This window comes from Anser cygnoides, chromosome 1, assembly GCF_040182565.1.
Source record: "Anser cygnoides isolate HZ-2024a breed goose chromosome 1, Taihu_goose_T2T_genome, whole genome shotgun sequence".
Classification (NCBI taxonomy): Eukaryota; Metazoa; Chordata; class Aves; order Anseriformes; family Anatidae; genus Anser; species Anser cygnoides.
Window position 1 is genome coordinate 38,973,088 of NC_089873.1, and position 15,449 is coordinate 38,988,536.

The following is a 15,449-nucleotide window of genomic DNA, read 5'->3' on the forward strand; positions in this document are numbered from 1 at the left end:
TTACTGTATATAACTAACCCCAGGATTATCAATTTCCTTGTGTTTTTCATGGTAACAGACTTTAAAAGCCCTGTCCTTGTGTGCCCTCGAACAAAAGTGGTGCTGCAACCCTCTCTTCCAGACCATGCGCAGAGGCACAAAGTGTCGATGGATCTCTCCTGAAGTTATGAGTCTGTCTGCAGTCTGTCTGTCCACACTCTGTCTTCTCAAGAAGCACACCACCTGAAACCAGTTGTTCAAACGCCAGCCCCCGCCACCCGCCATGGCTGGCCTAAAACGACCAGGCAACGTCACTTTGTGGCCTGTGCGTTTCCCATGGGTGACTGGCCCATGGCTCTGGCGCTGCCACTGACCAACCCAACTTGTCCTACCATGCCACACCACCTCCTTCCCTCAGCCATGGGCCTGGCCTTGCCTTGTAGCTTGGCTACGAGGGGTGAGAAGATGGGGGAGTTTAGGTTATAAATGAGGAGACATTTCTTCTCAGAAAGAGCAGTCAGGCATTGGAACGGGTTGCCCAGGGAAGTGGTGGAGTCACCTTCCCTGGGGGTGCTCAAGGAAAGGTTGGACGTGGTGCTTAGGGACATGGGTTAGTGGGTGACATTGGTGGTAGGACGATGGTTGGACCAGATGATCTTGGAAGTCTTTTCCAACCTTTATGTTTCTACGGAGGTCACCTCCGAGTGCTTCCCAGCGAGCTGCCGCCGACAGGAGCCCGCTCAGCCCGCCACAGCCTCCCCCACACCACCACCCCCCCATGGCGGCGGTGCCCCCCACCCTCGCCCCTCTCTCCCCACACTCCCGCCTCAGCCGCCATGCGGGCGGGGCGGTGGCGGTTCGCATGCGCGGCGGCGGCCCAGCGAACCGCCCCCCGGCCGGCTGCGGGGACGCGGGGCGGCGGCGGCTGCTGGGGCTGGCTCGGCGCAGGTACGCGGCGGCGGCGGCGGCTCCGGTGCCGGTCCCGGTGCCGCCTGCGGGTCTCGGGGGCTTCGTTGAACCGTCGGCGCCCTTGGGGCGGTGGGAGGGGGGGGGGGGAACCGCGGCGTGGGGCGCCGAGCGCCGCCGTGCTGCCCCGGTCCCCCTGCGAGGCAGGTGGGAGGTGAGGCGGCCCGGGAGCGTGTGGCGGCCGCTCGGGGCGAAACGCGGGGCGAGACCCGCGGCTGCAGCGGTTTTTCGGCGGCGTTTGTGTTACGGCTCGGCTCGGCGCGGGGCGGGTTAAAGCCGGGCCTGCCGCGGTTCTGCCTCGCCTGGTTAGTGTTACCTGGTGGGGAAGGAGGATAAATAATTCACCCTCCGCGGGCCCCTTTTTAATAAATAACAAGCGCCGGCAGCTGGCGGGTCCCGTTGCAGCCGGGGGGAGGCAGCCCCCAGATCCGCCGCCGCCACCGGCACGGGGTGAACACTCGCCGGATGCCAGGTCAACCGCTCCCTCGCTGTCCCCCATCAGCTTACAGCTTTTCCCGGAAAATTTCCGTGTATTCTGATTGTTTTTTTTTAAATCCCTTTTCTAACGTGGCATTTAAAATACTACTATAAATCGACCAGAAGTTGTATCAGGCTCTTTAATAGTATCCTAGCCATTTCTTCAGACGTAACATTCCTTTAAACTTACCTGCACGCGCGTTTAGGAAGCTTCGCGCACCGTGAAAACTGCGGTCGCTTTTACTTAAGCTCGCTAATGAAATATTTTCAGTGTTAGCTGAAAATGAGAGGGTCTTCAGGCCAAGTCTCAGCAGGAATTACGCTGCCGCCGCGCTCGGAGTGAGCAGGCGCCAGCCCGAGGAGGCACCGTGAAGTTCTTCCCAAGGTAAGGCAGAACAGTGCTCCCTGCCTTAAGGACAGTGCCTGGAAAGAGGACAGTATCTGCAGCTGAATTCCTTGGTTTGGATACTTTGTGAGCTGGACAGCATTCTCTGAACGTTTGCTCACAGTAAATCTTGAGGTATTCCACCTCTCAAAGCACCGATTTTTCCCTCGAATAAGAGGTGTGCTGTCTAGCAGACTCTAAGCCGTGTTTATTTATAGGTTTCACAAGCACTTTGTAAATATAGATCTTTGAATTGTGTGCTGCTCGTTTCTTCCTGTATGAGGTGCAGCTTGCTGTCTGCACCTGTTTTTTTTTTTTCTAATTGAAGATATCCCCATAACAGTTTTCAAATAAGCTTTTTTTAATCATCGCTTAAGCAAAACACAAATTTTTTTAACTTTATGAAGCCTTGCTATCAAACAGTCTTACATGTTTCTTTAAAACAGTGTGAAATAGCGCTTGGATGGTTAACGGGGTAAAGAAAGGAAAACCACCCACATAGCATTATATGACAAAACTAGGGGGGATGCAATAGAAAAATATTATCACAATTAGATAATACTTAAAAAAAAAAAAATCATGCGTATATGAACCAAGTGTTTCTTTTTGCTAATTCTTAAATTCCATAGATTTGCCTACCTGTTTCTTTTGCTATCGATTGGTAAATATGTTGTGTAGGGTCACTCACAAATAAAAGTTGCATTTAAGCACTGGAGCAGTTGAACACTCTATTTTCTCTTGTGTTTTGCTGCCCTCAAAATAACTTGTTGCACATTTGGAAAGTTCTGTCATACTTTTAAAGGTGGGAATTTTTTTCCCTTTAAGGGAATTCCTGTGCCAAATCTTGAATTGTGTATGTGCAGTGAGCTCGCAGCAGCAACAGTGTTTGAGCTTGTATGAATTTTGTGGCTAAGCTTATATATGAAACACCATTTAGTCCTGTAAAAAAAAAAAATCCACCAAAACTCTATATCCAGGGCTAACGTCTAATGTATGTCTCACATGGCATAGCTGTAGTTTAATTGGTGTTTTGAACCTTAAATTAATGTCCACATAAGTCTTACAAACAATTTTAGTATTTAAACTGCCTGCTTGCGTCTGGTAGGTGTTGGTATGGAGTTGCAGTACTTGACTGGACTGCTTCTTGAAAAGGTATTTATTAGTCCGCCACCGTAATTCCCTGCTGAGTTCTTTGGGACTTGAAACATATTATGTTCCAGACTATAAATGCCAACTATTTCAAACTTGATTTTTTTTAAACCCACTGAGAAGAATGCAGGCCTTATGGTGCCTCAGTCCTTCTGAGGAACTGGTCCAAAAAATCCCCTCTCCTGGCCCGCTCCCCCTGCTGCTACTGCCCCCTCCTGTATTAATAGAAGTGAGCTTTAGAGTCCCATAAATGAAGCCTCTGAGACTTCATTCTATTTTGAAAAGCCTTCTGTGTGAAGATTAAAACACTCTAGGTAGTATACCTATTTTTTGTAAAGACTAGAATTTGCGTGTCATCAAAATGTTCAGAAGTAGTAACTTCTTTTTCCTTGTGTCCTCCTCCTTGAGCAGGTAACAGTTGTGTTGTGATGGTGCTCGTCATCAAAGCTAAAAATGATGCTTTCCATGTGTGAAATGTTGCTGTTAAATGGGCTGTAGCAGTTAGGAAATTGCTTTTAAATAACAACAGGCTGAAGATGACAACTTCGAACAGCTTGTGAACGACAAACTCGGTTTGTAGTAGGCAGTCTCAAGCAGTATTTTTGCTTTTTCAACAGAAAACAATCCATGATACGTTGCTGCTTTCCAGGGAGGTCGTGAACGTTTGGTTATTGGCTGCTCCCATTCAGGCAGTAGCTGAACCCTTTCTAAAGTAACAACATGAAAACTAGATGAAGTGTTTTAATTTGACTGTATAAAACGTTCACAGTTCTTGTTTCTTGTTAGAAACTATAGAGGCATATTAAACTGTTGCGCAACTCATTTCTGCTGTAGCACACTTTAAATTAATCTTAGATAAATGTCAGGTTTGTGCATAGTTTCCTCAGGAAGTTATGTGGATAATCAGCAGTGCAAGTGGGGCAGCGGAGATGTAATGAAATGACAACTTACACCAAATTGGCTTTATTTCCAGATAAAGGTATAAGGAAATTAGCTTACGCTGTTGTTTCACACTAGTTTATTACAGTAGTTGAATTTTGCATGGCATCCAAATTGCAAAAAAAAAAACAAAAACAAAAACAAAACAAAAACAAAAACAAAAACACACAAAAAAAAGCTTCACGTTCTTCCACAGCAAGGCTGTTGCTAGTCGATGATCTGAACACCCCACCAAGCCTTAAACCTATAAGATACAATAACACTGAAATTTAGTATGTTTTTTTTTAACCATTACTTTTAAGAGCTCTTTCCCAAAATACAACTTTTTTTTTTTTTTTTTTTAGGACTGCCTAGCTTTTTGCACGTACGTCTGATTTCATTAAAGCATAACGCGTGTTCAGCAGGTGTTTGGTAACAACGTTCTGGCGTTGGCCGGTCTCAAAACGGAGATATTCAGTGTAGGCTTCTTCACTGGGCAAACCACCCGAACCAGGCTTCTGCCTGCGCACTGCAAAGTGAGAAGTAATGCAAGGGAGGAAATAAGTTGTGAATGGGAAGTGTTTTACACAGATGGTATGCCTGTGAGTGCCCATTTGACAGGCTATGGAAAGAGTTTAGCTGAAGGGCTTTATTTTCAGCTCTGCCTGTTACTTGTGGAACTTTTTCACTTGCTGTATGAGAAAGAACTTGCTTTTTAATAACTGAGAAGGTACGAGTGGGTTTACTTACTCATAAATCTGTCTGGTCTGTTTAAGCTGAGATTGATAAATAATGGACAAGCAGGGTGATAGTCTTGTAAATAAAATTCCTTTTTTTTTTTTTTTTTTTTGGTGTTGCCCATTAAGATCACTGCAGGATGTAGGCAGTTTAGGAGGAAAAGACCTAGGATTCATAGCAGCAGGGGCATGTAGGTAGGATAGATATTTTGGATAAACGCACTACTTGTAGATGATGTGATAGTCTGGGAGGAGAGCTGGAAATGGATTTCAACGTCTGGAAGGTAATAAGCAGGCTTATATATATATATATATTTGTTTCTGTGTGAGCCAGCATGACTTCGTGCACTTTATAATGTAGCTGGGTTTGTGTAAGTTATCACAAGGATAAGGAACGGCACGCCTTCAGGCCTGCTGTTTACTTGGTGTGCTTGCTGCACAGCGTTTGCTTCAAACGGCTTATTTAAGTTTTTTAGGTTATTAAATGCTAAATACTGACATGCGGTAGTTCTACTGTAGACATGAACACATTTTTGGATGTTTAACCTTGAAGAAATGTCCTGTAGCTTTGGCAGTCCCTTGGTTTTAATTTGTTGACTCAACAGGTTTTCTCATCGCATAGAGCATATAATTAAAATGTTTGTAATAGCTAAGAAGAACTATAGGGAAAGCAAACAAGAATATTTGTCAAACTTACTTAAATGAAACTCAAAACTTAGCTCTTTGTATTATGATAGAAAAACTCCAAAGTACAAATTTTTGACAGTTTTCTTTGTAAATGACACACAGCTGTTGATCAAAACAGACTTCTGCATAGAATTTTAAAGCATGTAGGTGTCCCTTTGTGTTTATGTAAGGTCCTCTTTGTGCTTTAAGTCTGGGCAGTTTCTTAGTGGTTGTTGGTTTTTTTGGGGAGCAATTAACAAAGAGCAGCAACACTGTAGGTAACTTGCTGTCTGAACAAATTTTCTACCTTTTGCTCCAAATATACTACGTAACGTAGTAAAGCAACTTGTTTAACATGGATGTGTAAGTGCTCAGTACAATACCTGAGGCACAAAACAGTTTTGAACGGTGTTCTTTGAGGTTTAAGGTGACCAAAAAGCATTGATGTAACTAAAACATTTGTGTGTGTACACGCATTCCATTCCTGACATTTTCCTGTGTGTTTTATGAAATAATGAGCTGGACGTTCATATGACAGTAAGTAGATGGCATCTTTTGTGGTTAGGATCTATCATCTTTCTAGATCTTCTCTTTACCTGCTCTTTTCAACAGAAAGAGCAAAGCAAATTTTCTCTACAAGATGCCACGGATTCTGTCAGATGCTGCAGTTCTTTTCCATGTAAGGTGCCTCTGCGAAACCTTAATCTTGTCTTCATTTATAAACTATGGAAAATGTTCTTTTGCAGTGAGTAATCATTGCTAAGTGATTCCTTCACAAATTTCTTCATACTACTACCAGTTTATAGTTTTGAATCATGCAAAGATTTTATGATCTGATAAGTCGTGGAGAAAATCAGAGCTTCTCTATTGTTTGTATAATTCTTGTTCTACCGTGTTGATCTTGTAAAAAGCGTGAATTAAAATGAAAAGATAATGAGTTAAATTGCCCATGTTACCAATTCGTCGTACGCTTTCACATGTATTATATGGAATTAATTCATTTCTGGTATGATACTTATTAAATACACAATCTTCACTTAATTATGTGATGTATTAAATACACATCATCATGCTTCATGAGAAGTCTTATCGACCAGTTCTGTCACTTCAATGAACTGTTACAAGGTTAGACATAAATTAACCAAAACTGTTATGGACTCTCATTTATTTAAAGGTACACTGATTTCTGTCTCCAGATTATTTGTTTCAATGAGATTAAAAGTGGAAGCTTTAGGTTTAATTTTTTTTTTCTGCCTCACAGGTCTCCTACTCTTGAATATAAAACATTTGTGTTTTGATACAAAACAGTTCTGGACTATATTAATGATGACTTTGTTTTATGATAGTGCGTGTTATTGATTTCATCATTTGGTTTAGATGTCGAGACTGCTGTTAGAGCTTCTGAACTCAACAGTCCAATATGCAGGGGAAAAAAATCTTTGGTGGTTGAAGTTGATACTTGTGCAAAATTTGTCCGCAGCTTCTGTTAAATCATGAAGTGTTCTGACCATATTTGTCTATTTTTTTTTAAATTTCAAATGCTTGTAACTCTATATGCAGTTATATAAAGATATAACCAAACGTTTCCTGTCTGCATTCTGATGATGTGATTATTTTGTTCAGGGTTTCATATGATGAGGCTTTTATTATGGCCAGTGACTCCTTGGAAGGCTTTCATGAAGTGAACCTCGCTTCGCCTACTACACCAGATCTTCTTGGAGTAAATGAGCCAGGCACTCAGGAACAAACTACCTCACCCAGTGTTATTTACCGACCACATCCTTCTGTTGTGTCCTCCGCGCCAATCCAACCCAATGCATTAAATGTTTCTGACCTTCCCACACAACCTGTTTATTCGTCTCCCAGACAGCTGAATTGTGGAGAAATATCAGGTGTCAGGTAAGTTTTGTGCATTTGTTTACTGGCATTTTTTTTTGCTTACAAACTATTTGCTTTACTAACGATAGAATTTTAATATAGCATGTAATATTAAATAGTGTCCATAACAGTACATTCAGCACTACTACTGCTATTTCTGAAATATTTATTCTTAATATATAATATGAATAAAAAAACCCTCTCACTCTCTTTACAGCATCAATGTTACCGACGCAGTACTTTGTTCTACCTCTGGACCCCAGGGTGGGTCATTCAATCACAATAATTCCAGAAAGGAGAGCAATAATGCAGAGAGAGAGTTTTTGCAGGGTGCTACAGTAGCAGATGTTGCTGAAGGAAATGAAGATATTTTTGGGTTGAGTACAGACAGTTTATCTCACTTACGGAGCCCATCTGTACTGGAAGTAAGAGAAAAGGGCTATGAAAGATTGAAAGAAGAACTTGCAAAAGCTCAGAGGGTAAGGCTTGTTGTCTTGTCTACTGCTTTTTCTCTCTTCACTATGATTCTGATGTGACAGAATGATAGGTGGCAGTCCGAGCCTACTCATTTACAATAGAATTATTACAATGTATTTATTTTAAGTAAAGTTATTCTGAATGGCTGCAGTGCTAATATCTTAAAACACTATCAAAGAATAATTGTTTCTAATGCTGCAGCTTCTGGTTAAACATTCTTTTTCTTTGAAATGTAGGCCATTCCTTCATTCTGGCATTTGAGAATAAGAGTAATTTTCTGTCATCCCTTTGTTACATTCTAAGTTTTTATAATGCTGATTATATACTTCTTGAGTCTTTTTTTCTCCTATGGTATAAAAGTGTAGCTTGTGTCAATTTAGAAACATTTTAGAACATGGGTACTTGCCATGTATCATAGACAAATGCCCGTATAGGAAAGAAGCAATAAAGATGTCACTGAAGTTCTTTAGAGTACTGTTACACCACACTTCAAATTGAATATGGATGCCTTTGAGGACACTGGCTCAATTCGTTAATATTTGTAAAGCGCTTTGTCTTGTTTGGATGGATGGTGCTATATAAATGCAAAGCCATTGTTTATCATTCTAACATCTTTCTGTGCTTAAACTTTCCAGTAGATTTTGTGCTGTTTGTACTTGTGCCCTTTCCTCTCCTCTACATGATTCCACTCTTATTTAGATTTAAGCCCACCTGATCTTGTGTTTGAACTTGTTTTCCTCTGTGCTCGTTGCCTTTCTGTTGAATGTAGTAATCGTTTCTGTCATAGCTGCATTTGCCTTTGTCATTGTGAATCTTAAATATGGATTTTGATATCACTTCTTCTGTTGGCTGTTTTGTCACTGAGTAGTTGCTTCCTTTGCTGAGGTGTTTGCGTGCTTAGCATTTGACCACAGAAAGGAAACATTAACCTGAGCTAACGTTGAGGACCTTGGATGTGCATATGTAAACCTAGCAGTTAAACTTGGAACCTTAGAAAGTAAGATCAAACTAAAGTTTAAACTTCAGAAGAGCTTTTCCAGCTCCTGGCAACTTACAGAAATATAGCTAACATGCTTAAAATCTGTAACTTGGATCTGTTACTGTAACCTTTGAATTATCTGAAAATGTTAATCCAGTGTAAAGTTGCGTGGGTTTTATGTCTAGCTCAGCTATATCTTAAGGTAGTTTTAAAAGAAATAGCATTAAAGCTGTTAAGGCATACAAAATGCATGTTAAGTATTTTCAGACATTTCTGATATTCTTAAAAACTTGATTCAGCTCTAACTTGAGAATGTTGATGTCAAAGTCCTTGTTAATAATTCTCAGCACATTAGGTTGATTCTTATCAGCATTACACCAGGTGAATAACTTCTGTCTGCTTGTCTTCCTAAGCTTGCTCTGGTTCAGAATTACTCAGTAATGCAGGAGTCTTTACAAAGTGCACAGTGATAAACCCTGTTCCTTTCACAGTATTTCTTCTACTTCCTGTATAGGGACTAATTTTTTTGTATCCCTAATTAATCTCCAACTGCTTTTTCCCAAAAGTTATGACTGTTCATACAGGGTTGTGCCCACTCTGCAGTATTTAGGGTCGTGCAGTCTTTGAATATATATCCAGCTACATTCACTTTTGTCATTGAGTGCTGTTTAAAAATCTGCAGGGATATAATTAATAGGTGGTGCTTATGTGCAGCTTGTTGTTTTTTACATGATGATTTAAAATTCTCTTTAAGTCTCTATTGTTCCCTCAGTTTATGAGCTTTGTCAGGAACAGTGAGAAAAGAGAATTGCAGTTTGCACTTGAATTTTATGAACTCCTTCAGCCTGGAAAACTTACGGACTCCCCAGGAGTGAACAGAGTAGATACAAATTTGCTGTCTTGCCTTTTTCATTTGTTCCAAATTTCTTACCTGAACTGTGTATGCAATTGTGATATGTGTTAAAGACAGGTTGATTTGAATTTGTTGCAGTTGTGATTGGAACTGTAACGAGAATGCAAACAGGAATTTTGAGGCTTAGGGATCCATTACTTAAATTCTTTTCATGCTTCGAATACAACTTTTTTCTTCATATGCTCTCAGTTTTTTTATATTAGGGAACGCTGGGCTAAAGTTGCGCCAGGGGAGGTTTGGGTTGGATATTAGGAAGAACTTCTTTACTGAAAGGGTTGTTAGGCATTGGAATGGGCTGCCCAGGGAAGTGGTTGAGTCACCATCCCTGGAGGTCTTTAAAAGACGTTTAGATGTAGAGCTTAGTGATATGGTTTAGTGGAGGACTTGTTAGTGTTAGGTCAGAGGTTGGACTAGATGATCTTGGAGGTCTCTTCCAACCTAGATGATTCTGTGATATATACAACATGTAGTTTTTGGACATCTAAATATGGTTCTTGAAATTATTCAGGAATAGGATAAAGGTGTTTTCTCTGCTTCTATATATGCCTTGTATTTATTCAGTCTAAGGAATTTACTTCTCAAAATGAACAGCATTGCTGGCAAAACTGTTGGAAGAATAAATCTTTCAAAAATTTGTTTCATGATGAGAGGAAATGTATTTTCTGCTTCAATCTAGGTAAGTTGCAGTCACAAATCATATAAGATTGTGAGAGAGGTTGGGCTGGAAAAAACTGTAGGGCAACGCTCTATAGTAAGTGTGTAAGGTTGGACATACTTTTGCCTCAAAATGCTGCCTTAAAATTAAAACTTGATATTTTTTACTCTATGAGTCCATTCAGGCCATTTTTTTTCAGTGAAGACTTTCTGGCTGTACTTCATAAAGTGGAGCTGAAGAGCCCTTTCTTTAAATGATCTGAACCTTTCCACGTGTTTTATTCCTGTTTTTAAAACAGCATCAAGGAAATAGAGGAGGAGTTAAAAGGCTGAGTAATTCAGTGCCCAGGACCTTATCTCCTCATGTCTCCGTACATTTGCATTTTTTTCAGCCATCTTTGGATTGAGCTGTGACACTGTGGCTGTAATAAACCACATTTAGGTAACATGGAGAGAACAATGATGCCATTTTGATATATGGTACTTCTTGACGTGCAAGTTTAGTGGAGCCTTAGCAATGGGATACTTTCTGTTTGTTTTTCATACTGAGTAACTGCCGTACTGCATGTATATTTGGATAGCTTGTGTGCAGTTTCTGAGCTGTGGCAGTTCATGGTCAAGTTTTCCTTGAATTTTCATGTGACTTGACCATGAAGTTACTCAGTCATGAATTGGACTGTCAATATAATGATGTCATCTTTAACTGCAGAGGGAAACTTAATTTTCTGTGTTGATATGTTTTCTTGGGGCGCGTTGTATTTTCAGCTCACACTGATGGGTAGCCCTTTTTCCCGGTGAGGAAAGAGCAGTCCACCAGAAATGATGACAGTAAATACCACACTTGGGTTGAGAATGAATTCCATGCTTCCTACTATCTTTAGAGTAAGATCTGTAGGCTTATTGGCGGTGACTAAACCAGTTTGATTTTTGTAATAGAAATTTGCATGATTGATTTTTCCCTAGTAGAGTGAAACTGAGAGGTTTTCTTACACCGATACAGTGATTTTTTGTGAAGGAGTAGCAGTATAAAACATGATATTGTAAATATCAGCTTTTTTTGGAGCATGATACTCAGACTTGGATTTTGTTTCAGAGGCTTCAGTTTCTGTATGCGTTCTTCATGTCATAAGATCAAACTGGACTAATGAGTTTTATTTATGTCTTCAGATCTTGCGTTTTGATACAGGGTTTGAAGTGGATTTTTCCATTGTTCTGCCTGTATTGTCAAAGAATCCAGTGTAACAGATGTTATCACCATAGTGTTTCTGAGTAGGCTAACACTGCTGTAGGTTAAATCTGTATTTTTTCAGAGAAAAATATGGTATTTTTAGAAACTGTGTGGATTAATGAAAAAATATATTCGCAATAACTGCCCAGGAATTCCCAGAACAGTATATGAGAACATTTGGAATTCGTATATTTCTGCTGTCACTTGCTTATAAATTCATCAAGAATAAAAATGAGAAGGCTCCGGAAAAACATACCATCCCAAACTCCACCAAAGAGTATGCTTCCAAACTTTTCTAAAGCAAATAGCAGTTGAATTGTAAGGCCACTGGCTTGTCAGTGTTAAAGATGGTTTCTCTGAGGGTGTTGTAGGAGTTTGTTGCTGTCGTTGAGTGACGAAGGACTTGTTTCCACACTGCTGCCTGATGCTGTTGTAGTATGTTGCAGGCATCAAATTTTTTTTCAGGCAAGTAGAAGACTACATGCATGCAAAACAGAAGCATCTTCAGCCACACCATAGGACATATAATTCAATAGTCTATTCAATGTAGATCCATCAACAGTTCAATCGCATTGAAAACCCTTGTAAATGTGGATCCAAAAGACAAATTTCTGTGTAGCTTGTTTCAAGTGGGTGCTGAATGAAAATCTGACAAATTTAAATGTATTCTATTAAGGTGCCAACTTTTTTTTTTTTTTTCAACTTCAGAATTCAGCCGTATTCCGCAGTTCTGACTTTAGGTGATATCTCTAGAAGATTTTTGTTCTTTTCTGGTCTTTTGCATTTAGTGATGACTTGCTTAAATTCCTGAACCAGATCCAGGATGACTTTCTTTCTGGAATTTAAAACATTATTTTGAAGCAGTAATTTGCATTACTTATTGCACTGTTTTTCTCTAAAGACCCACCCTGTACTCTATTCATGAAGGTCAAGGTGAAATAAGCAGTAATATGACCGCTTGATACAGGAATATATATTTTAAAAAAGCTTTTTCATGCAAGTTTCAAATTTTTATCACCTACTTCAGTAACTGTGCATTCTGCTTTACAATAGCTGATCATCATGTGCTGTATCAGAGCGGTGATGTGGGGAGGGCTGCGGCAGGGATGGTTCATCTAGTGCACGTGGTTGTCTTCTCTGCCTCTGTGTTATGTATGGCTGGAAAGTGTTCAGTAATGGCTTTAAGGCACAAGTGGTGGTAATGGCTCTAATAACTGATAAGCTTTTGCTTTGGGCATTCTTTATTTCTTCCCTGCATAAAAACCATCAGCTGGAGCTATTAAACTTACGTGACAAAATAACGTGGTATATTGTGCTCCTTCGGAGTCGTGTCACGGAAATTTGCCCAATATTTGACATGCAGCTAAGCAGCTGTGTGCAACAGACTGCACGCTGTCAGCTCCCTTTTGCTTTCATTACGTAGCTTTACTCGCCTGCCTACGTTTTAATCTAAGCCTCCCCCTAATCTTCCTAGTTACAGGCAAAGCTGCAACAGTCTTGCCTGGAATAGTGTATTGGTGGTGATAGGCCAGAAGTGAGCCGAGTTGGTTCTGCCTTTGTTGTGAGTTTGATAGCTCTTGACCTGAATCTTAATACAACCTCCTCTTACGATGTGTCACAGCACTTTTGTATTTAAGATGTGTGTAGCATTTTCCTTATAAATCAGTGAAATAAACCAAAGAATTAAAAAGTACTGATGTATGCGCTGTATTTATAGGAACATATAAAACTTAAGCTTTAAGCATTTTGCATCAAATCTTTCATTTCCCTATTAACAACCATACCTTACATGGGAAATATGTTAAAGCAACAAAAAAATAGATTGTTTCTTTTTTCAGTATCTTTTCTCTTTTTAGTTTTCTGTATTCCTTTTTCCTTCCGCCTGTATCTATTTTCCTTCTTTTTATTTTCTCTATTTTTTTTCCTTAGAAATAGGTCATTGTGTACAGTATAGTACATAGTAAGTAGGAGTTGAGTACTATCAGAAAAATACCATGTTTGTGGAAAAAAACCACCACATGTAAGTGGTACCTTTCAAAATAATTAAAGGACTATGTATGGAAAGTAAAATAGCAAATAAACTAAACTAAAAATTGATGAAAATGTCCAAAGTTAAAATCAAATAAAAGAAGAAAGAAACAATGCATTTTCCAATACATGGGTCTTGAAAAGGCATCAAATTTAGGGGCTGGAGTCAGACAAGAAGACCTTCATCTTAGAGGAAAACCTGCTGCCAGTTCACCGCAGAAATTGGGAGCCTGCTGCAAGGCGAGGTGTAGTTTCCCACACTGTTGTGTACAGCATTACTCAACCATGAAGACTTTGGGAGAAATACTAATTACCTCCTAGAAACGTACAGAAGCTGACATTTTGGCCTCCTGATGACTCTATAGGGACTGGCCTCTTGGAGTTTTCTGAAGGCGGGTCCGTTCTGTGCTGGTTTCTGGAGGTTTTGGAAGCATTAACTGTTGTTAGGTTGTATTTGGCGTCTTTAACATGTCAGTGACAGACTTGGGTCCTGCCTCCCAGGCGTGATACTACCGTAGGAGCTAGACTGGCAGGGAGAAAAGATGATGGAGAAGAGCTAGGTGGGGATTGTGGATGGGAGGGGAGTTATGGATAAAAGAAACACTTGAAAGGTCAGAATGGTCTGCTTTCTGCTTTTCTTTCCCTTGTTTTTTCTCTCCATCCTTTTCTTTCTTGCTAGAGCTTCCAGCATTTAGGTGGGAAAGGGGAGAGGAACTCTTCTTTCAAATTCCCAGTCAAACTTTTTGTACTCCTCTGCCAAAATACTGCACTTTTTCCCCAGACTTGGGAAAACACAGACAGGATTGGGCATGTGTATCCCATATACTGCCAAATCTGTACTAAGGTCTTACTGTAGAAGTGCCTTCTTCGCTTAGGTGATATTTTAGTGCTATCATAGACAAATAACATTTTAAATTTCATAAGCTATTTTCATTTGATTTATGTATCTCTGCATAAACAAGAGTTACAGATAAAATCACAGTATGATTTTGTAATTATGTTAGTCATAAGGAGACCTACAGGCGAGACGCTATTTATAATAAGATATGTTTTAAGATTGTAAGAGAATTGGGGATTGTCTTGAGGCAAAGCTATTTTTGAAAACTTTTTTCTTTAAACAACAAAACCAAATACTGGTGGATTACTTTTAAGTGTCTGTTAAGGAATGGGTAAACAGAACTGGTATTCTGTCTGTCCCAGTGATTAATTTTATCTATGTTTTAATGGACTGTAGTCTTCTATACTTTTAAGAGAAGACAAGTTTTTTTTACCTCTGAATTTTGGAAATGCTGATGTTTAGGTTAGAGATACTGTAGATTGGCCTGGTAGATTGCTGTATAGAGGAAGAAATAGCTATGTATGCACGGCGTTAATTTAATTGCTTCTAGTTTTAAGACTAATATTTTGAAAGGCTTTGTTTAGTGAAGGTTTTGTGTTCCTGATATTTTTTTCTTTTCCCCCCTCTCTATAGTATTAGCTTTAAAAGGCCAAATTACTACTCTAAGTCAGAATAAATAACTTTCAATTTTCCATAGGAGCTGAAGTTAAAAGATGAAGAATGTGAAAGGCTTTCTAAAGTGCGAGATCAACTTGGACAGGAATTGGAAGAACTTACAGCTAGTCTGTTTGAGGTTTGTTGGAGTCTTCGATGTGATATACTTAAAGGAAGCTGAGCCAGATGTTTTATGTAGAATCAGTGTATCTAATGCTGACTTTTTCTGCAATAAGCTTATAAAGGGATTTGTGTGCTGAAGACCTGGGTGTGTTGGTAGAGGCTTAAGAGTAAGCAGTAGACTTTTCACTTAGATGAGAGATGTTGAGCTTGTCAATTTGCCTAGACACAAAATGAAGAAAATAAGGCAAATGTGTCAGAAAGCTTAAAACTATTTAGGCTTATTTTTTGGCATAACTATTTTGAGACAGCTTCTCTGTCTGACAACAAGGCTATCTAGATAAGAGCTAAATTTGGGGTTGTCATGGTGATTACATGCAAAGTAACAGTTCCAGATCAATGG

At 39.8% G+C, this 15,449-nt stretch overlaps 1 protein-coding gene across 3 annotated transcripts in view; it reads left to right on the forward strand.

Moving 5' to 3' along the window:
* Positions 1–792: 792 nt before the first annotated feature.
* The window catches only part of RAB3IP (RAB3A interacting protein), a 29,750-nt gene continuing 15,093 nt past the window's right edge, over positions 793–15,449 (forward strand). The window contains exons 1-4 of one of the 3 annotated variants that reach the window (XM_066992919.1): positions 794–927; positions 6,901–7,176; positions 7,373–7,634; positions 14,970–15,065. In XM_066992919.1, the coding sequence (XP_066849020.1) occupies positions 842–927; positions 6,901–7,176; positions 7,373–7,634; positions 14,970–15,065 (720 nt within the window). In that variant the 5' untranslated portion in view covers positions 794–841. Of the gene's footprint in view, positions 928–1,245; positions 1,808–6,900; positions 7,177–7,372; positions 7,635–14,969; positions 15,066–15,449 lie in introns of those variants that run through there. The other 2 variants (XM_048065445.2, XM_066992920.1) reach the window with 2 other exon arrangements.